This window comes from Chelonia mydas, chromosome 11 (assembly GCF_015237465.2).
Source record: "Chelonia mydas isolate rCheMyd1 chromosome 11, rCheMyd1.pri.v2, whole genome shotgun sequence".
NCBI classification, from domain to species: domain Eukaryota; kingdom Metazoa; phylum Chordata; order Testudines; family Cheloniidae; genus Chelonia; species Chelonia mydas.
In genome coordinates, this window is record NC_051251.2 from 25,583,220 (window position 1) to 25,605,988 (window position 22,769).

At 40.4% G+C, this 22,769-nt stretch overlaps 1 protein-coding gene across 3 annotated transcripts in view; it reads left to right on the plus strand.

Moving 5' to 3' along the window:
• The window catches only part of ACVR2A (activin A receptor type 2A), a 112,550-nt gene that overhangs the window by 50,503 nt on the left and 39,278 nt on the right, over nt 1-22,769 (plus strand). For 2 of the 3 annotated variants that reach the window (XM_007061789.4, XM_037912318.2), the window contains exons 2-4: nt 3,785-3,992; nt 7,767-7,876; nt 11,209-11,363. In XM_007061789.4, coding sequence (XP_007061851.2) covers nt 3,785-3,992; nt 7,767-7,876; nt 11,209-11,363 — 473 coding nt within the window. Of the gene's footprint in view, nt 1-3,319; nt 3,351-3,784; nt 3,993-7,766; nt 7,877-11,208; nt 11,364-22,769 lie in introns of all 3 variants that reach the window. The other variant, XM_037912319.2, reaches the window with a different exon arrangement.

Genomic DNA, 22,769 nt, shown 5'->3' on the forward strand with positions numbered 1-22,769 from the left:
TGCTCTCATCATGCTTGTTTGTCCACTTCATAGTCAGATCATTTGAGAGTAATTAGTTTATGAAGCTCAGTTTATTCTGTTTCAGGGGAATGTAAAAGATTCTAGTTCCCATTTTACACAGTGTATGAAAGTAAACAAAGCATGGAATTTGGTGTAAAAAAAAAATCTGGGTTCTGTTACCATCACTGTCATCATTTTGCTCTGAAACATTATTACCTTACGGTCTTATACTGCCACCCATCTCAATAGTATCTGAGTGCCTTCCATGTAAAATCAATAGGAAATTTCATGGTGAACTTCATGGAGCCTCTGGCATGTCCTCCTTTTTGGGGTCAGAACTCTGCTTGGGGTATGTGGTGTTTTTTATTGTTGGGTTTTTTGGGCGGGGGTGGAGGGGTTGAATTGTGTCACTTACGGTGGCAGGCCTTCTCAAAGAAGAAGGCATTGCAGCATTTCCTAAAGATAGACTCTAGATTTCCCTGATCTCTTCTGGAAGATTGGTGAGAGGATCTAGCTATGGAACAGAGAATGTTTGTTTTGTTCCCAACTTTCACATGTTTCATCGTGGACTTTGAGATGAGATATATATATATGAGTCCCTGAGTGTGGCTGTAATGGTTGGTGTTCAGTAGATCAATGAGTCTTGGATATAGCTGGGGATTCATGCACTAGTTACTTTAAAATCTTCCGATGAAGTGAGCTGTAGCTCACAAAAGCTCATGCTCAAATAAATTGGTTAGTCTCTAAGGTGCCACAAATACTCCTTTTTCTTTTTTGCGAATACAGACTAACAAGGCTGCTACTCTGAAACCTTTAAAATTAGGACTAAGGCTCTTAAACTGCACTGGAAGCTGACTGAAAACCAGTGGAAGAAAATATTACAATCATTGTTCAACTGATGCTGCCAAAACTCCTCACTCTCACCATCCTGAGGGGATACTGCTTGCCGGTCACCTACCGTGGAATCCAAACTCTCTCTCACTCAGTGAGAGGGGTTTCTTACCCTTCAGTAACTATTATTCTTTCAGGGTGGACCCTTCAACCCAACTTTCATCTGTGGTTTTTGGAGTTCTCATCTCCTCTGGACTTTGACTGGTTAGGGAACTGAGAGAGGGTTGTGGCCACTTATGCCTTCATGCAAAAAGCATGAGGAGGCACAGGAAACATGCTGAGAGATATGGCTCTTTTTAAGTGTGTGTGTGGGGGTGTGTGTGTGTGTTCCCCTTCAACCTCTCATCAACAGTTATTGTTGGGTAAGAGTAGGCGTGAACTGAGGATCAATTGTATTAACTTGCTGAGGTACCAGTTAGTTAGTTTTTTCTTAAAGCTGAAATCCAACAAATTAGATTTGCCCATTTGGTAAGTGTAATAGACCGGTATTGGAAAGTAATATAATTAGGATAACCTCTTTTTGAGTCCAGAAAGCTCTAGCTTATTAATTTACCTCTTATATTCTTTTCAGTTCTGTTTCTCTATCTTGGACAGTATTTCTCAGATCTCAACCAATCAATAGATTGTGGTTCTGGGCAAATTAATTCAACTATGAATTGTTGATTATTTACATAAGGGTAACTACCACAGATGTTTCAGGCAGGTACTGAACACAACATGCATGCAGTCTTGTAAATGATTAGCATAGACCAGCTTTAAATAGTCTTTCCCCCTTGTGTTATGTAATCTACATTTCTGGAGTGTGACAATCATTTGGAAAGGAAACCAAACAAAACCTTTATAGTTCCTATAAACTTAGAAGACCTAGTCATGCGTTCTTTGATTTTATGTATAAGCATTTCACCTCTTTTTAAGGTTTACAATATAACAAGACCATTATTTTGAAGGAACAAGGTTAACCACATACGGAGAGTAGTACCTTTTGATTCATAAGAGGCAAGCATAGCTTCACATCTGAGGTGAAAACTGTTGGTTGGGATTTTTTTAAGATATCAGGAAGTTTGACCTCTGGAAACTTTAGATTTGTCTGGGTCACACTGAAAATTATTTCCTAAACAGCTTATTTGACTTTGCCCCCAAAGCCAACCCTTTGCCACCCATTTCTGGTATTTAATTTCCTGTAAACAGACAAAGAGATGGGAATCCTACCCACGTTCAAACCATGTAAGGTTCCTGTCTAAGAGTTTAACAGTATCTTGAAAACTTAGTTAAACATCAGCCTGCAACCCCTGGGTACATACTTAGGCAGCTAGCCTGAGCTGCTGCCTGTGCTACCATGGCTATACTGCTATTTTTAGTGTGCTTGCTGGAGCAGAACTAGCATGGGGACATCTACATGGGCTAGGAAGCATACCTCTTAGCTCAAATGTAGGTGAACTCTGTGCCATTAGTTGGGTTATTTTTTCAAGGTTTTCTTCACAACTGCAAGGGTTAGAAACTTTTTTTAAGAGCTGAGCTAATGAAGTAATCACATGACCCTAGGAGATGGAGGGGGTGATTTTAGGCAAAGGCCTACAGTACCTATACTTTAATCCAGGGGTGCGCAAACTTTTTGGCCTGAGGGCCACATCAGATTTCCAAAATCGCATGGAGGGCTGGTTAGGAGAAGCTGTGTCTCCTCAAACAGCCAGGCCTGGCCCGGCCCCCGCCTCCTATCCAACCCTCCTCCCCCCGCCGCTTCTCGCCCCCTGATGCCGTGCCCCCCTCCTCCGGGACTCCTACCCCACCACCACCATCCCGCTCCCTGACCACCCCTGGAACTCCCACCCCTGACTGCCCCCTGCCACTCCATCCAACCCCCCCCCCCATTCCTGACTTGACCCCCGGAACTCCTGCCCCATCCAGCCACCCCTTCTCCCTGTCCCCTGACTTCCCCATCCAACCCCTCCTCTCCTTCTTGACACCCTCCTGTTCCCTGCCCTCTGACCGCCCCGACCCCTATCCACATACCCCCTGCCCCCTTACCGCGCTGCCTGGAGCACCAGGTCAGGCTGCGGTTCTGCAACTGCGCCGCCCGGCCACCCAGAGCTTTGCGCCAGCGGCTTGGTGCGCTGAGGCTGCAGGGGAGGGGGAACAACATTGAAGGGGCCAGGGACTAGCCTTCCGGGCCAGGAGCTCAGGGGCTGGGCAGGAGGGTCATAGTTTGCCCACCTCTTCTTTAATCCCTCCCTTGACAGAGCAGAATGATGTAAAGGGTGCTCATTGTGAAGTGTCTGTCTGCATTTAGTGGTCAGTGTTAAAGTTGACTACCTCAGAGAGGGGGTGTGGGTGAAACTGAATAGCCATTTGGTCTTAGCTTGATTTGAATAATTTTAAGATGAAATGAATTGCCGTCGTTTTCTTTACATGTGACGCAACACAACATAAGACAAGGAAGTGAGGCAGCCTTTGAAAACTGGGTAAATTCTGCTAACTAATGCTGCTTTGGAATTTAAGACTGCCATTATTTGACTAATACGTACTGACTAAGCTCTGTCCTTTAGCCAATAAAAGCTTTGGTTACAGCCATGTAATGAGAAGCTGTGCCAAAATTTGTCCCTTATTTGGTAAGAAATATTATCCAGCCTTTCTACAAATCTTGACAAGCTATGCATTCAGGCTATATAATGAAATTTAACAGAAGACCATTTGTTTTAGCTATTGTTTTGTTTCAGCACCTGTTCAGAATGCATGCTAACTTTAAATATAAAAACAATTAATGAGAATAGAACTTGAATATTAATAATGGAATCAATATAAGGAACTTATATGGAGCCTGATTTTTAATGTTCAAATGTGCTTCAGCCTTCAGAATCCAGTGGTTTAACATTAAATTATTTTTAATTCCAAATAGGTGCCATACTAGGCAGATCGGAAACACAGGAATGCATCTACTATAATGCTAATTGGGAAAAGGATAAAACAAATCGCAGTGGCATTGAACCTTGTTATGGTGATAAAGATAAAAGACGACACTGCTTCGCTACATGGAAGAATATTTCTGGATCAATTGATATTGTGAAACAAGGTTGTTGGCTGGATGATATCAACTGTTATGATAGGTGAGAAAATTTTAACTATCTTATGTATAATGCTTTAAACTACGTTTACCAAAAAAGTGGCTAGTTAGGAGACACATTGCAGGATCCCAAACAATACGTTGTTCACTATATTTATTATAAGCCAGAATTTTTGGATTTTAGGTGCCTACAGTTCCCACTTAAATTTGTTAACAAAGCTTTTACTGTAGTTAAATACTTCATCTGGCATGTTGGAAGAATGGAGGGTGCCAGTAAGTTTAAAAAAAAAAAAAAATTCCTGTTAACTAAGTGGGAGGGAGTTTGGGTGTGGGAGGGGTTCAGGGCTGGGGGTTAGGGCACAGGGCATGGCCTCTGGGAGGGAGTTTGGGTGCGGGAGGGTGCTCGGGTGTGGGAAGGAGTGCGGGGTGCTCACCTGGAGTGGCTTCCCACAAGTGGTGACTTGTCCCTGCTGCTCCTAGGCAGAGGCGCAACTAGGTGGCTCTGTGTGCTGTCTCCGCTCCTGCCCTGAGCACTGGTTCCGGGAATTTCTACGTAGCCACACCTCTACCCCCAGGCACTGCCCCAGGGCAGCACACACAGCCACCTAGCCATGCGTCTGCCTAGAAGCAGCAGGGACTGGTCACTGCTTGCAGGGAGCCGCCTGAAGTGAGTGCCACCCGGATCTGGCACCCCCCACCCTCTCCCGCGCACCTGCCCAGAGTCCCCTTCTGCACTCAAACGCCCTCTCAGAGCCCGTGTCCTGCACCCCCTCCCACACTGTGAACCCCTTGTGGCCGTTCCTCCACCTAGGAGCAGCAGGGACATGTCGCCGCTTCCGAGGAGCGAGGTAGGGAGCCTCCTGGCCCAACACCAACCGGACTATAAACCAGACTTTTCAATGAAGATCAGAAATACTGGTTTATAGAGCTTTCCAGCTGATAAAGTGCCAGATAACACAGCTTGTACTGTAGTTAGACATATTTTCAGAGAGGCTGAACACTTCCATCTTCCATTGAAGTGACAAACTTTAAGCATTCACATTTTTTAAATTTTCCCTTCTAGTCCCTTAAAGTTTATTTTAAAAGTGCTGCTTATTATTGAATGATTTCAAGTAAAGTATTCAAACTAGTGCCTAAGTTATACTCCTGGGGTAGAATTTTAAAAGCATTTACTTAGAAGTCCAGCTCTCACTGGACCCTAAACCATTATTCAGACATGTCAATATATTTATTACTTGATTGTCAAAATTTCTGAGCACCTAGAAGCTCCCACTGAGGCTGGTGGCAGCTTCAGTGTGTTCATAATTTCTGAAATCCTGGCCTATTTTGTGTAGCTGATTGCTAGTCACAGACATGTGTAAGCAATAACACACACAACATAGTTGTACTGGGATATCAGTAGGCATTGGTTGGGTCCTAGGCCAAATGCTAAAGATTACAACAGTCTAATTGATCACTGTACTCTGAAGAATTCTTTTGAAACTACAAAATTTGTCTTTATACCAGTGTTGGGAGAGGAAGGAGAAGGAAGAAAAGAATGCATTAAATTTATAGTATTGTATTCACATTACTAAAATGTTTCCAAAAAGCTTGAACAAAACCTTTAATAAAAAAAAGTAACTTAGAAATCTTCATATCTTTAAGTGTAAAAAAAAAAAAAAAAAAATTCAACTTTCCTTGTATCAGTGGAGGAAAGTGATATTCATTATAGTCCTCTTTACCTCATAAAGAGGTTTTATAGCTTTAAGTTTGTCAGTAAAATGCAGTTTAAGGAAAAGTTGTAATTCTGATTTGCAAGTTCCTCAGGAGGTAGCAAAGCATCTATAGAGTAGTTTCCCCTGTCTGACTGAAGTGTTGCTGTGCTGAAGAGAGAGAGGCAGTTTTTATGAAACCTTGTTAACGGCTGTGTACAGTATTGTAGAACTGTATTTCAACCATCGTGGGGAGGTAGTTAAACTATGTTCCTTTTCCAGGGGTGAGGGAGGGGTAGGTTTACAATTTGAGATTTAATGATATTACTATCAAATTTTAAAACTTTAAGGAGGGATTTTCTACAGTGCTTATTGTTGGCCTAATACTCACTAGAAATCCATGAGAATTTTGGCACTGATTACAAGTGAGAGCAGAGCTAGAAATTTTCAAGAGTGCTTGGAAATGCTTCACTCAAAGCTTCCTATGAAGATGAAAAAAGATTTTGGAAGGAGAAGTCAAAGGGTGTGGGAGCAGTGAAAAGTTGAAGAGAAGGAGGAGTAAGACTTTGTGAGTAAACAAAATTGCACTAGCATAGTTAAACTGTTACATCCCCAGGTGGATAATCTCCTCTCAGTGTAAGAGTGGCTTTTTCTTTTAAGACAGGTTTAAATTACCCCATGTGAATGTTCATGGTTTTTGTACCGGTTACTCTTTTTTTCAACAGATGAGTCAATCTTAAGGGCTTTTCTAAACATGGAGTTATTCAGGAATAGCTGTTGCACTGCAAATTCACACTCTACCTTGATCCAAATTAACTTTCAAGTGTAGACAAGCTCTAAGTTAACTGGTGCAATTCCATGGATGTTGATAAGCCCTAAATTTTCTAGAGAAATAAAGGGAACTAAGGAAGTGTCTTTAAATATAATAAACACAGAAAAAAGGGTGAAGAAGTAGGAGAGAATGCTAATCTTTTTTTCTTTGTAGCATACTATACACAGCATTTAGTGAACAAAATCATCAAGATATTAAAACTTTATAAATTTTAGAAAATTTCACTCTGGTTGTTAAATAACCATTGCTTATGGTAATAGATCAATATTATCTAGTGCATTTCGGTAAACAAATAATTCTTTTTTGTCTTTGTGCCAGGACATCACTTATATTTATTATCAGAATACAAGATTTCTGAATACCGTGTTGTAATTGAAACATTATAATATCTGTTGTATATAACTTTATTAGTTGGTGAAGGACTATTGCAGTTCATTAAACTTTTAAGCTTATGGTCTACCAAACGCCAAATAGTGCCAGTCAAAGAATATCAAGCAATGACTGCATTATGGCAGAAACAGTAAATTGCAATTATGATAAGCAAATCTTATATTTGTATATAAAACAGCAGCCTTCACCGATTTCTCCGACAGATTCAAACTCTTTCTAGAATTCTTCACTATTTTTTGTTCTCTGGTATAGAGACAGCTTCCGTTGTCTTACCTTTCTTCTCCTGAGTTCTTAGGGGTTTTTTTGGTGGTTTTTCCTCACCAATTTATGGCACATCTTTTGATGTGTCATAGTGTAGATTGTTACTGCAATAAGCTCTGGCTCTGGGCAAAGTTAATATTTGGCTGCACAGAAATTGCCTGTATTTTTCCTTTTAAAGGGTGTTTCCCCCATAAGCCTCTCACTGAGGGTTTTGTGAATAAACTCAAGGCATTCAAAGTACTCATTTTATTTATTATGCCCCATTTAAATTGGGTTCATGGATTGTTAAAACCTCCCCCAAACCAGTCCCTCCCCTTGCAAGAGGAAGTTTTGAAACCCAGCTTGCTGGTGGCTTTCTTGGGATGCTAGCATGTTTGCAACTTGCAAGGTTAGGAAGAATATCTCTGTCATCAAGGTTCATCAATGCTATATTTCTGCAAATGGAAGTAGATCTGTATTGAAATATATTTTCTCATCAGAATACTATGCTAAATTGAGAACGCCATCTTAGTCTGGTGGATCACAATTTTCAAAAGTTCATTTCCAAGGTTAAATTTGTATCTAATTATGCAATTATTTGCTCTTGTACAAAGGAAGTCAGTTTTAAATGAACAAAAATGACTTTTCTGGTGCTCTCTTACAGGACTGATTGTATAGAAAAGAAAGACAGCCCTGATGTGTTCTTCTGTTGCTGTGAAGGCAACATGTGTAATGAACGTTTTTTCTATTTTCCAGAGATGGAAGTAACACAGCGTAAGTTGGTTTAACATTCTAAAGAAATGGTTTTGCAGTATTGTTCAGAATACAGTTTCTATACGTTTAGGAGAGAAGACTTTCCAAAATATTCTGGATCGCTTCTGTTTCCCCTTTTCCAAACATACATGTGGAAGAGGTTTTTTTGGTAACTGTAGTGGTTCAGAGTTGGTTGTATTAGTTTAAATCATTTTGATCTGGGCAATTAACTTTTTTCAGCTTGAAATGAAAGGTCCGTGTTTTGGAACAAAACATTCAAATTGATAAAACTATTCTAAGCTAGGAGGGGAAATCTATCCTTGGCAACCTGTTCAGAAAAATCTGATCAGGAAGGCTAATTCATATTTTTTTGAAAATCTAAACAAAAATCCATTATTTTAAATCTCATTTTAGGTGTAAGTAAATGCAATTGGTTGTGTTTGAACTGGCCATGATGCCATAGCACACCCAACCTGTGCAAGTACTGCCTTACAGGTGTATACCCTGGAGTCGGTATTTACCTTCTTTGGTCTGTTTAATGTTGTAGATTATTAAATGCACTCATTGTCATTGCTGGGCACACTTGTAATTTAAAAAAAAAAACCAAAAACCTGGAAGTCTGCTGAAAAGAACACACACAAGGCTACTAAGAAAACTGTCTGGAAATCTGTTTAGCCACAAACAAACAAACAAACAAACAAAAAAAAACCAGTGCATGATGTTTTTAAGTAAAAGCTTCAAAAATTTGCCAGGCTGTTTTTCTATGCCTTCCAACTAAGGCACCTAACCTGTTAAACACTACTAGGTCTCCCTAACGACTGTATCAATTTGAAAAGTATAGTAAAATGTTGTTGTTTTTTTTAATTTATATACAACTCCCCCACACCCCCACCACCCCACCATACACACCCTGCAAAAGCATCCATTAAAAGAGTGAGATGATCTGCTTTCATCTACGTGAACACTAGTGCTGTTTTATGGGTTATCCGTAGAGTGAGTGGGTGGATAAGTGATAATTTTAAAAACATTTCTTTACATTTTTTGCTTTTAAATATTTCAAATTAAGTTTGAAATTATGACAACCAAGTTAAAGACTAAACTTAATATCTATTCATTTAAATTATTCCTCTCTCACTTGGTGGTTGGGATGTGTGGTTTCTTTTGTGGGGTGGGGAGGGGGGTTAGTTCCATTCCAGGTCCTAAAACAGTACGACCTCCTAACCACAGCAGTATAGCAGGATATACAGCCAAAAAATTAATTGAGCTATCACTTTGGTACTGCCACTAGTGACTCACTGCACTGTCCCCCTGCTCCCCCAAGTACAAAATATAGTAGAGATACTCTACAAACTCCCCAGACCCATATCATCCATGTATGCCTTTTTGAAAACAGAAGACTTCATCTTGAAGTTACTAGTAAATCCTGGGATAAAGAGCTAGATCATCGTTTAAAGACATTACAATGGTCCATTTTACTACACAATGCAAAATGTGCTTCTGTAGATTTACGCTTGTTTAATTCAAGAAGAAAATTATTTAGAATGAATTGAGTATGGCAAAGACTATAGAAGATTATTTTTCCCTTTAGATACATGCTGGCGCTATGGTAGACGGGGTGCACTTCTGCGCAGGCTATGGGAACGTCCCCTTTCTATAGAAATAAGTTGACATTAGAATTAAAATTATTTTCGGAGTTAGCAGTCAAACATAATTTGAGAACTGCATATTAGAATATTTTGCTGCAAATTTTGGTCTCATTTGCACAGCATTCGTGTACTTGAGAGAAGTCATGATTACAAAGCAAATGATTTTACAGAGGTGGAAAAGTAAATGAATGTGCTCAGTAGGACAGTGGTATTCAGACCTACCGGACAAAGAAAGGGTCATTTTCTGTCACCCGGATCAGTGATGTGAATTTGAGGAAATCTTTGCTATATTAAAAAAAACATTTAGCTAGGGTACATCTGAAGGCTCAACAGCCCATTCAAGCCTCCTTCCTCGCCTTTTTGCCTCTGCTTCCATGCTGCCTGACCCTATCTAGTCTGCATTGTTCTTCCCCATGAGTTCAAAAGTATTGATTTCCTCAGTTTTATAGTTTAAGGTTGATTAAATGGGTTTTTGCAAATGCATGTTAACACTATGCTGCATGTTACAGAAAGTAATTATACATTTATAATTTTTTGTTCCTGGAGCGTGATGTTTGTATGGAAAAGCAAAATCAATAAATACTTTTGTAAAAAGATAATGCAAATTAAATCATAAAATATTAAGCAGTACATGTTTTGCTGAGGAAGTTTTAAAGAAAGTCAAACCATTGAACTTGTGGAGGTCACATGCTTTTCCACACTCCTTAGTTACTTAAATGACACCAAAGGAAGTGCTAGGGTATACAGGCTTTCAGTGACCAGAAAGTCAGTTCAATTAACTTATTACAGATGATAATTCCTATGTATAATAAAGTAGTTGGATTTTAAATGCAAAACATGTTAAAACTATCTTAATATGCTGGATGTTTAAGAAAAAAGTTTATTTAATTTTTTTAAAATGCTGTTTTTGTGCATTTTTAATTGATTTCCAATTTCCATGCAAATGGAGCTTGAAACAAATCACAAGTCAATTAATCATTTGTTAGAAAAAGGTGACTAACTTATTTTATTTAAGGTTTTTAAAAAAAAGGAAAAACTAAGAATCTGAACGCATGCATCTTAAGCTATATAATTGCTTAAATAAATGTATATCGATTAGCAAAGAGAAGCATCACAGTGTAAAGGCTTTATTTCATTCAAGTCAATGTATTTTTTAATGGTTAGTAACTAATGAGCATCCACTTTTCTTTAGGAAAACAACTAAAAAGTACAAATGCAAAAGAAGATTACAATTAATATAAATTTAAGATTTCCTATTTGCTGATTTATATCGTGATTTAAAATTGGTGATTTAAATGAACTCTGTAAAATGGTGCCTTGTGATATAGTTCCCAAAGTTTGAGCATCCGCTGTGTGAATTTATTTTTCTTGGAATGGCAGTTTTGAGGATTTATTTTAGGAATTGCATGAATATTAAACAGTTTATGATGGATAAGAGGAAGATTTTTCAAAAGCAACCAAGGAATTCAGGAACATAAGTCCTTTCAATTGAACTTGAATTTACATGCTTTTGAAAATCTCTGATAAATCTTTAAAATCTGTATCTGGCTATTAAACTCTGTTATGTTGAATTAGGTTCCACCACTGTATTCTGTTACTTAATGAATGTGTTCGTTTCTTTTAGAACTTAATAATCAAGTTTAGACATTGGATGCGCTTGTTAAAATCTGTAATCACAGAAGATTAATTGTAACTTTTGTTCTTCAGCCACTTCCAATCCTGTTACACCTAAACCACCCTTGTTCAATACCCTGCTTTACTCGTTGGTGCCTATAATGGGAATTGCGGTGATCATATTGTTTTCATTTTGGATGTACAGACATCATAAACTAGCATATCCTCCAGTACTTGTACCAACCCAAGTAAGTTGCTATATTGTAATCTTAATGTTTTAAAGATAGTGATTCTAAAACAATGTGGTGAGGGAGAAAGAGAGGATGTTTTTAAGTGATGACTGAAGTCTGTCTTCCTTTGCATACCGAAGCAGGTGCTTGGTTTTCCTTATGTAAAGAAACTTATCAAAATCAAGTACTGGTAGGTTAGGTTCTAAAATTATCAGAACCTAGTCAAGATTCAGTTCACCTTTTAACATTTTTAAAAAACAGAGTATGCTTTAAAAAACAAATTTAAGTAAACATGTCCATATATCTATTTTAAACAGTAAAGACTCAATATTATGGGAAAATTGTGGGAAGTCATGTTCAAATTGTTACCTTGATGTGAATGGACTACCTACTCATCAGAGGGAATAAGGTGCTCATGATCTACTCCGGTGGGGTGGGGTGGGATGGGATGTGTGTCCGTGTGTGGTTTAAAAGTAAAAAAAGGAGTATAAAAACTGGTAACTAGCAAAGCAGAGGTTATGAAAAAAAAAATGAAAATTGGCTTAGACAGCAGTTTTTAAAAGATTGGCTTAGACAGCAGTAAATAATTGAAGTACAGTCATTGGATTGTGTACTAGTTAGCTTGACTACTGCACGACTTGATTGACCTTCTTCCCATTTTCTCTCCTTTTGTTAAACAAGCATTTTGTGTCTTGTTTTAAATTAGTTCCAAATCCTGTAAACACTTCTGTATATGCTTTAAATGGAAAGTGTTTGAGGAACGTGATCTTGGACTGTAAGTTATTCAGGGGAGTAGACTAGCTTTTTTTTTTTTTTTTTTAAACTGTGTATAGTCCTAGCATGATGGGGCCCCAATACCTAGAGTGCCAATCGGGTACTATTAAAAATTAAGTTAATGTTAATATTACTTTATTTTAAGAGAGTGTGTGTGTGTGTGTGTGTGTGTGTGTGTGTGTAAGGAATATATTCTGGTCACAAAGGTGCCACCTGAGATCAGCACCTCATTGGGTATTATAAAAACAGTAAGACCGTATCCCAGAGAGCTTACATCTCAAAAGACTGGACAGAGTGACAGAGAGGTGAAATCACTTGCCCAAGATCAAACATTGGATTGCTTTGCAGAGCTGGGAATAGAACCTGTGTCTTCTGACTCCCAGTGCAATGCCCTATCTGCTAGAATAGTGGTTCTCAAATTGTGGGTTGGGACCCCAAAGTGGGTTGCGACCCTATTCTAATGGGGTCGCCAGGGCTGGCATTAGACTTCCTGGGGCTGAAGCCAATGCCCAAGCCCCACACCCCAGGGCTGAAGCCAAACCCCAGGAGCTTCAGCCCTGGTGGAGGGGCTGAGGTTACAGGCCCCCTGCCTGGAGCTGAAGCCCCTGGGCTTCAGTGCCCCCCCCACCCCTTGGGGCATTGGGGTCCCCCCTTATTGTATTTCTGTTGTCAGAAGGGGGTCGCAGAGCAATTAAGTTTGAGAACCCCTGAGCTAGAATACATTGCCTCATGAGTAACATTGATTAATCTAATTGTAAAACGCACTACTTTTTGGTAAGACCTAATCAAAACTTTACATATGCTTGTGCTCTGCTGACACCACTTTCAACAGTACTAGAATTGCTACTTCTGGTGTATATATTTCTATAGATGTTAGTGGTTCACACACAGAATGAGATCTGTTGGTTTGGTTTATTATTAATAGATGTGGGGGGGAATCAGTATTTGTCAAATGAGAAATTGGGGTGGGGGGGCAACTTCTAATTCTAAAACAAGAATATTCATTTTCATACTTCAGAAAGAGTGTTGCCAACAGCTCAGGATAATACCTACTGATACTTGGGCAGGTTCCATCATTGGGAACTGCTAGCATGTATCCTTCCACTCACACAGAATCTCATTGTCCTCAGTGGACTCCACACAAGTTTAAAGGTCCACTCTTAGCAGAGCTCAACATAGGATCAAGGCCAGAACTGATAATGCACTTGATGATGATTCTCAAAATCATTGCAAGAAAACAATTAGATATAATGGGTATTTGTACGCTATGTCATGTTCTCTTTATGCATGATGTCTAGATAATTTGATAAGAGTCCTCAATGAAATGTTTTGAAGAGTAAAGTGAAGCTTTCAACAAAATGAGAATGCGTCAGTTTAATTTGCCTCTTCAGGGTACACTAACTTTGTAAATAGAGTACCTGTTGTTGGATTTTTAAATTTTGTCTCTGCAAAAATTACCAAAGCAAAAAGATACATACCGTAACATTTAAACACCTGCTCCCTTTTTAAGTCTACCAAGCCAAATCCTTCTCTTCAGTTACATCCTCCCTAAAGACACACTTTTCTTCTACAATGCCCAAGAGAAGTGAGTCTGTGGTAATTAATAAGTAAGCCCTGACGAATGTTATAGCTCAAGCTCCCAATGAGAGTACACCTTTGTGTCGTGGACTGTCTGTTTTGTACAGCACTGGACACAGCAATTCCAGATAGACAGTGACTATTTGCATGTAAAACTTAAATGTTTCAAATTGATATTGCTTGAACAACCTGTCAATGCTCAATAATGACAATAGGGATTGGTGTATGATTAGGTTAAGCAACCAACACTTCAGTTTCTTATCTAAAGTGCCTGTGTATGCAAAATTTAGATGGAAATCTCATGAAAATAGAATTTATCGGAATGTTGTATTTCTTACCACTTCCAGTCTGTCTGAACCTAGAAGAACAAAGACGTACAGAATTGGGGATTGAGGGTGAAGAAGAGGGAAAAGGCGGGTGAAACTATAGGAAGAGATAGGAAACACAGTATAGGGGAAAAAGAGAAGTAACTAAAGGATTGGAAAGTGAAAAAGGGAACAAACACAGAAAACTATTTAGGAAGACATAAGCGATAAGAAAGAAAAGGACAAGAGAAACAGAAAAAGGCGGCAAACAATATTTAAAAAAATATTACAACTTTGTTTCACAATAAACAATACCTGACTGTTTGGTTTTTAATTGGCATGCTTTTGGAGAATGCTGAAAGCCCAGGTATTTTTGTCACTCGGGTTGGTAGATGTGTCTTACCTGGTATGACAATGTCAATGAACTGTGGCGGGGTAGATGGAGGTGGCTAGAATTAAGGTTGTGTCAATGACCTTAACTTTGTTTCCAGAAGGTGTATATATGTATATAAATATAGTGGAAATGTAACGAACAGTTAGAAGAAAATTATGACTGAGATTAAAGTTTTTCTCCATAATGTTAGCAATACTTAAACCTGAGTTAAAGTTCAGAATTTAACAGTTATTTTGTCTTGTCTGCTGCTGCTGTGCACAGATGTAGTAAATTGGAAAACTGGATTTGTCACTGTAAGCCTATTCCTCTTGTCAAAGTAGGCATGCTCTTACCTACTGAAATAAATATACTGTATGTTCATTTGTAGTTACCTTAGCTATCTACAACTTGATTGGCACCATAACAGTGCCAGACAAATCTCACTTCAGTTAAAATTAGGAACTTAGTACAACTTTTGATTCAGGGGTTTAATTTTGGAAATGGGTTAAAGCTTTTACCTTTTGCCTTCGGTTTTTACCTTTTGGTGTTAGTATCTTACAATTAAAAGTAATATGTTTGTGGGGAGGGAAGGGAAGGAAAGGTAGCATACCTAGTATAACACTTCTTGCCCATGTTTGAGCCACTAACTCTTTCAATTTCTTATTAATTTTATGTGGGACTAAAATGTAATTTATTCATGGAGAGATCCCCATATACAAACTGTTTAACTATTTCACCGTCTGAGTGTATTGTTTATGCTGTTAACTTCATGCCATAATGTGTGTCTGCAGTATGACCACATTAAAGTTTCTTTAGTTTTTAACTCTGATTTTCGTAACTGCTGTGCCTTTAAAATTAAAGTACCACAGGAATGTAGCTTTTGCTAAATTTTTGTAAAAACAAAAGCTAGAAAGGGCTGGTGTGGTATGGGAGGGGGTTCTTTCTTTTTCTTTTCCCCTCTTCAATTTGCCAGTTGTCGTACTACAAATGTATATTTATACAACTGCTTGATCACATTGAACAGGAATTTCATTTGACACTTTAGATGAGGTGTCAGTTTAAAAATTGTTCATGTAAAATGCTTCATTTTTAGTGTGTTTAGTGCTGGTGAAAATTGCCAGAGGTATAGCTGTGGAGAGTGAAGTCCTATCTACAGAACAAGGTATAGGAAAAAATGGCAGTTATCCAAGCTTCTTTCCACTATCCTGCTAATCCCTCTGTTCTGGGGAGAATCACCTCTATAGATAACCAAATAGTTCAATCTCCATACTCATTCAATTGAGACTACTGTCAAGGATGTCCAATAATACCAGTTGTGTCTGTGGTGTGACTAGTGTCTTATCTAATAGATCTGAACATTTTACAGCTGAATAAAATGTCAAATTTAAACTTTCTGCAATAATGTAAAACAAGTTTCTCCATTCATTTGTACTAATCCCGACTTTTAACTGGGACAATTTCATACCTTTACAGTAGCTCCAGAAAGTAAACATTGGAATTTTTTTATAGTTATGTCCAAAATAAGAACCTCCTGTCTTGGAGCATAGGGTTTATTACTTACTTTTAACTTTGTCAGAGGACATCATCTTAAAATCTAGTCTTTTAAGAGTTAAAAGGGTCAAGATCCTTGGATAACTGCACCCATATGCAGTAGTGACAAGTCAGAGTAATAGGGAGGGATTTCTGACTATAGGAAGGAAGTAGTTAAGAGGTGAATTCCCCTTAAAGTTTGTACAGTAAGATTCTCTAATTTAAAGTGTGTATATTTATAACTGTTCTTTTTATTTTTGCTGAAGGACTTAGTCTAAATTATTAGACGAGCGAGACCTTGGGGCTTGTCTACATGCACATTTAGTTCACAGTAATCTGGGGTATGAGTTTAGCCTGCCACAGACTAACTGTCCATGTGGACTCTGATGCTCATTAGCTATTTGTTAATGCTCTTTGATGTAGACCTCTTTGAATCGGGATTGAATCAAAGCTCTTTAACAGATTTAATAGACATGAGCAGGGTCCACATACACAGTTGGTATGTGGCAATCTAGTGAGGGTAGATTAACAACCCTGTTTGCCACAAACTAATTGTTTATGTAGAGAAACTTAGGCCTTGTCTATACTGGCAAGTTTCTGCACAGTAAAGCAGCTTTCCTGAGGTGTACTCCTTGCCAAGCCACTTAGTGCACAGAAACCGTGCAGTTGCAGGGCTGTTAAAAAAAAAAAACAAAAAAAAAACTCCGATGAGAGGCGTACAGCTCTCTGCGCTGGGGCTACAGCGCCACAGTGCCAATGTAGACACCCTGGTTGATTACAGCCCTGCAGTTGGTTTCTGGGAGGTGTCCCACAATGCCTGTTCTCACCTCTCTGGTCATCAGTTTGAACTCTACTGCCCTGCCCTCTGGTGACCAGCCGTCATCCCCATCCCTTAAATTACTTTGGAATTTTGGAAGTCCCCTTCCTGTTTACTCGGTTACGTGTGCAGTGGTCTCAGCACATCTTTCCAGGTGACTATGCCTACTCCATGCGCAGGCGATCCCCTGCTTGGAACAATGCTGTGCTGCTGGACATCAACATTTGGGGAGAGGAGGCTGTCCAGTCCCAGCTGTACTCCAGCCATAAAAATTATGATACTGACGGACAGATTTCACTATGCATGACAGAAAGGGGCCATGACCAGGACACACTGCAGTGCAGGTCAGAGTAAGGAGCTGCGGAATGCCTACCAAGGCAAACCACCACTCCAGTGCTGCGCCCATGAGTTGCCAGTTCTACAAAGAGCTGGACGCAATACTCTGTGGCGACCCCATCTCCACTGCGAAGGCCACTGTGGATACTTTGGTGGTTCGTATGCCAGTCAAAAGTGGATTGAGCCAAGAGGAGAAGGAAACCTTGGACAAGGATGTGGAGGAGGAGGGGGACCCAGAGGCAGAGGATGACTCGGAGGTCAGAGATGCATGCAGCCAGGAGCTCTTCTCTACTCCAGTGGAGGCTAGCCAGTCACAGGTGTCAGAGGTTGGCAAAGTACAAACAGGAGAAGAGGCCCTGGTAAGTGGCTTTGATTTCTGGGAATCGCTGAAGCGAGTTGTTGGGCACAGAAGGGTTGCAGAAAGCGGGCTTGTGTCTGTATGATGCATGTACCACCATGTGCCTAGTCTGAGCGGCGGAACAGGGTGTTGGTTGACTCCCTCACTTCACGGGAATCTGCCATAGAGATCTCCACAAAACTCTCCTGGAGATACTGGGCAATCTGCTGCTGCAGGTTCTTTGGCAGAGCTGCTTTGTTTCTTGCTGTATTAAGGTTAACTTTCCCGCACCACTCTGCCATAACAGGCAGGGGGACCATTGCTGCATACAGGCGAGCCGCATAAGGGCCAGGGTGAAAGCCACAGTCTTGGAGAAAACCCTTCTTTGATTCCCTGCTCACCCTCAGCAGCGAGATCTTCCATAATGAACACAGCCTGTGGAAAATGTGGGGACAGGAATGATTATAAGTCCCCCTGCCCCAGTGCACAATATGGTCATGGAACACTGATTTCCTCTGCCCCTGTGGTTACTCACCATTTTGGGGGGTCTTGTGGCTCATGGCTGACCCCAGGCAAGCAGACAGTTAGTGACAGGTATGTGAATGGTGGCTGTGTTTTTAAATCAGTGATCTGTGTGTTGCAAACAATACTGCTTCTGTTAAAGGTTGCATTTTGGCTTCACAGATATGACCCAGGGAGCCCAGCCTCCCTCTTTGTTATCGCCAGCTGAACGGCTGTGCAGAATTAGAAAGCAACCACGGAAAACTAAAGAGGACTTTTCTGCGTGATGTCATGATACACTATGTGGCCGAAAAAAAAAGAATTGAAGGAGTTAGTGGAACAGTAAGAAGAGAGACCGAAAGGAGAACGTGGGGTGCCAGAACGAAGTCACGGAGCAGCTCTAAAACATTATGAAGTGGCAAGCAGATACGTGCCAGGCACTACTAGCACTGCAAACAGAGCAGCTCCGCAACTGTCCTCCTCTGCAGCCGCTGTCACAAAACTCTTTCCCATGCGCCCCTTAGACACTGCCATCACACTGTTTTTAATCTCCTGGCTCCAGTCTGTACCCGTGGCATTCCATTCCTCTCCCATCACAGTCCAGCACTGTGGACTCCCAGTACGCACTGCACTCAACACCTGCCCCTCTGTAGTTTAGCCCTGCTGAAGTTTGTTACTCGCTGCACTGTACTCCAAAGGAGAAGGTTGGATATGATACCTGGACATACGCAAATCTTTAACCGTCCCAGGACCCTCCCTTCCCCCATCTCCCTCAGTTCTGATGTGTATTTTTTGTTTGTCTCTCTCCTCTGGTTTGTTGTTTTTAATAGAATAATTGTGTTGATTTGAAAGCAATCTTTATTCTATTAATTGAAAGAAAATAGAGCCCTGCAAAGCAACAGGCAGTTTTCTTAAACCTTCATAGTGCATCGTCTGCATCAATCACAATCACCTCCTAACATTACAAGCACTGCACTCCCAAGCATAGCAACAAATATTAGTGGCTTTCAGCTTCAAATTGCTGCCTCAAGGCGTCCCTGATCCTTATGGCCCCACGCTGTGCCCCTCTAACAGCCCTGGTCTCTGGCTGTTCAAATTCAGCCTCCAGGGTCTGAGCCTCAGCGGTCCAACCCTGAGTGAAGCTTTCACCCTTCCCTTCACAAATATTATGGAGAGTACAGCACGCGGCTATTAGCATAGGAATATTGTCATGGGCCAGGTCCAGCCTCCCATATAGGCAGAGCCAGCGGGCCTTTAAACCGTCATTTTGAACTTGCTCAGCCTATTGTTTAACCGCTCCTTGCTTCTGTCAAGTTGCCCGTATATGACTTCGTAAGCCATGGCATTAAGGGGTAGGCAGGGTCTCCCAGGATCACAATGGGCATTTCAACTTCCCCTACAGTGATCTTCTGGTCTGCGAAGGAAGTCCCCACTTGCAGCTTCCTGAAATAGCCAGTGTTCTGAAAGATGCATGCATCATGCACCTTTCCAGACCAGCCTGGGTTAATGTCTGTGAAACACCTATGGTGATCCACAGGCTCCTGGAAAACCAGAGAAATATCCCTTCCGATTAATGTACTCGGTGGCTAGGTGCTCTGGTGCCAGAATTGGAATATACATGACATCTATTGCCCCTCCGCAGTTAGGGAAGCCCATTTGTGCAAAGCCATCCACAATGTCACGCATATTGCCCAGAGTCATGGTCTTTTGGAGCAGGATGCGATTAATGGCCCTGCACTCTTCCATCAACATGAGTCCAACGGTCGACTTTCCCACTCTGAACTGGTTAGTGACTGATCGGTAGCAGTCTGGAGTAGCCAGCTTCCACAGTGCACTTCTCCAACGTCAGGGCAGCTCTCATTCTTGTGTCCTTGCGCCGCAGGGCTGGAGCGAGCTCATCACACAGTCCCATGAATGTGGCTTTCCTCATCTGAAAGTCCTGCAGCCACTGCTCGTCATCCCAGAAGTGCATGACAGTGTGATCCCACCTCTCAGTGCTTGTTTCTTGAGCCCAAAAGCGGCTTTCCACTGTGGTAAGCATCTTCGTGAATGCCACAAGCAATCTCGTGTCGTAGCTACTACACATAGCGAGATCGATGTCGAACTCCTCTTGCCTTTGTAGTTTAAGGAGTAACTCCACTGCCACTCGTGACGTGTTAGTGAGAGCCAGCAGTCTATTGGTCAACAGTGCGGGATCCACTCCTGTAGACTGAAGAGGCAGAGCGTGCATTACACAAACCATTGAAAGATGGCACCAAATATGAACAGAAGCACAGGGAATGCTGGGATGCGAAGCAGTGTATCACGGGGAATTGTGATAGGACCAGGGATGCTCCCTGACCTCCTCTGCCTTGCTACAACTCTTAGTGGCAGACGAAGAAGAGATGCTCCATGGGATAGCTTCCTAGAGTGCACTGCTCCGAATACCGCTGCAAGTGTAAACACACTATTGCCCAGGCAGCTGACAGTGTGAACACACAACAGCAGTTTCACTTCAGCGCTCTCTGAGTGGCAGTGTAACTCTGCCAGTGTAGACATACCCTTAGTGTTGAGTTTGTGGTTTTAATATGAGTTCATTAGGGAGGGTCTAACATTTTACAAATTCCAGTATCATGTCGCATCAGAAGAAGTTTCTGCATAATTCCTGATGTGTTTTATAAAAATATGCCAAATACAAAATTGGGATTAACTGGCTAGGTATAGTTCTGCAGTAAACAGTCTGAGGGTTATAATGGATCACAAACTGAATATGAGCCAATAGTATGATGCAGTTGTGAAAAAGGTGGTCATTCTGGGGTGTATTAACGGGAGTCTTGTATGTACAACATGGAAGGTAATTGTGCTGTTCTGCTCTACTTAACAGTGGCCCTCAGCTGGACTACTGTGTCCCTTTCTGGGTGCCACACTTCAAGAAATATGTGGACAAATTGGCGGGAGCCCAGAGGAAAGCATCAATAAGGATAAACCATGTCAAAATCTCAGCTACGAGGAAAGTTTGTTTTTATAAAAACTGGGCATGTTAGTCTTGAGAAAAGAGTGAGTGGGGCGCCCCATAAGTTTTCAGCTGTGTAAAAGGACAATGATCAGTTGTTCTCCATGTCCACTGAAACTAGAACAAGAAGTCATCGGCTTATTCTGCAGCGAGGGAGATTTAGGTTAAGATATTTGGGAAAATTTTCCAACTGTAAGGATAAAGTTCTGAAACAGGCTTCCAAGACAGGTTATGGTGTCCCTGTCATTGGAGGTTTTTAAGAAGAGGCTATAAACACCTGTCCTGGATGGTCCTCCCTCAGTGAAGGGGGCAGGCCTAGATGACATTTCAAAGTCCTTTCCATCTATATTTCTGGGATTCTGTGTCAGGTGGGTGCCAGGCTTTGCTTCAGGACTTCGGGGGCAAGAAAGGAGACTGCCCATTTTTCTTTTTTTTCTTAGCAAAGGGATCATCGGGAAATCAGTTGGGGCTTGGTCATCCTTTCAGTAGCAATAAGCCCTACTGTAGGATTCATAAGTCTGACTCCGGCTAATCTAGCCTTCAAGAAATACTTCATCTAGCTTGTTTATAAAGATACTGCTCAGCGTGTGCTAGGCAGTTTCCAAGCACAGTGGAAGACCTGGTCCTTGGCCCTGCAACGTGTGTAATCTCAGAAGATAAAGACAGACAAAGGGTGGTGGATAGGGATAGTTGCCATTAAAAATGAGTACCCGAAGTGTCTGAATTTTGTGCAATGGCACTTGCTTATCTGATGACATGATTGATGATGCTGATGTCCAGATAAAAGGACTAATTAAGGACCCAGTCATTCAGGGCAATTAAAAACCAACCAACCAATCATGTAAGTTAACAAAGTCTCAAAATTAATGCTTAATGAGTGTAGTAGTAAACTGCAGGTGGCATGCCATTTGGATTAAGAAGGTGTGCGTGTTGGGGGGTTAACCTGGCTAAACAATCAACATTAATTTAAATCATTTTCTAAATTCCAGTAATTGAGTTCTCTGTTCCTCCTTTTTTACAAAGCTTTTCAGTGAAAAATCCATAAATAACTATTTGGACTTATTGAAAGAACCCTTAAGTATTTTCAAATGTCTTACATCTGTCAAATACTGCATTTCTAGGATCTGTTATTTAAATTGTACCCCCAGAAGTACATGTCCAAATCTTCTAAATTAGTAATATAGATCTACCATATAATGTGCTATTAAAGAAAGGTTGTTTCATTTCATACACATGGTTTTTAGTTACAATATAGCTTCTTAATTTTAGAAAATGCAACACTGCCATCTGCTGTACTCTTGTGACCACAGTGGAAAATAAGTTTTAGCAGGAATGTGAATGTTTTTCTAGTAGCATAAATCTTTCAAATTGAGTAGTGGCAAATAGACTAATTAACATAATGCTGTGTAAATATGTGGAATAATGAGCAGCTGAACAGATGAGTAACAGTTGTGAAATCCAAGTAGCATATGAAAAAAGTAGATGGTGGACTATATGTCCCATGTTTGTGCTGTAAGTTTTCTATTTCATTACTGTTTTATAAAATATCTTTAGAAAAATCATTTTTTGTAAAACTGATCCTTCATATACTTTAAAAGAGCAATTCTGTGTTTAATCATAAGGTCATTTCTACGAGCATCCCGTACTACAATTATGCTTATACCTATTTACTTTACTAACATGACATTATCAGTGACTGATTTATTATTCTAAATCAGTTAATTATCCAAGCAAAAATTGATATCCCCTTAGATATTCTTTGTAACAAATTATTGTTTTATACAAACTAATCTTCTGTGTCGCTTTTCTTACAAAATGCTTTTCACCTTGTTCTTGATATAATTAGTAACTTCCTTTGCCTGTTTTTGTTTGTTTGTTTGT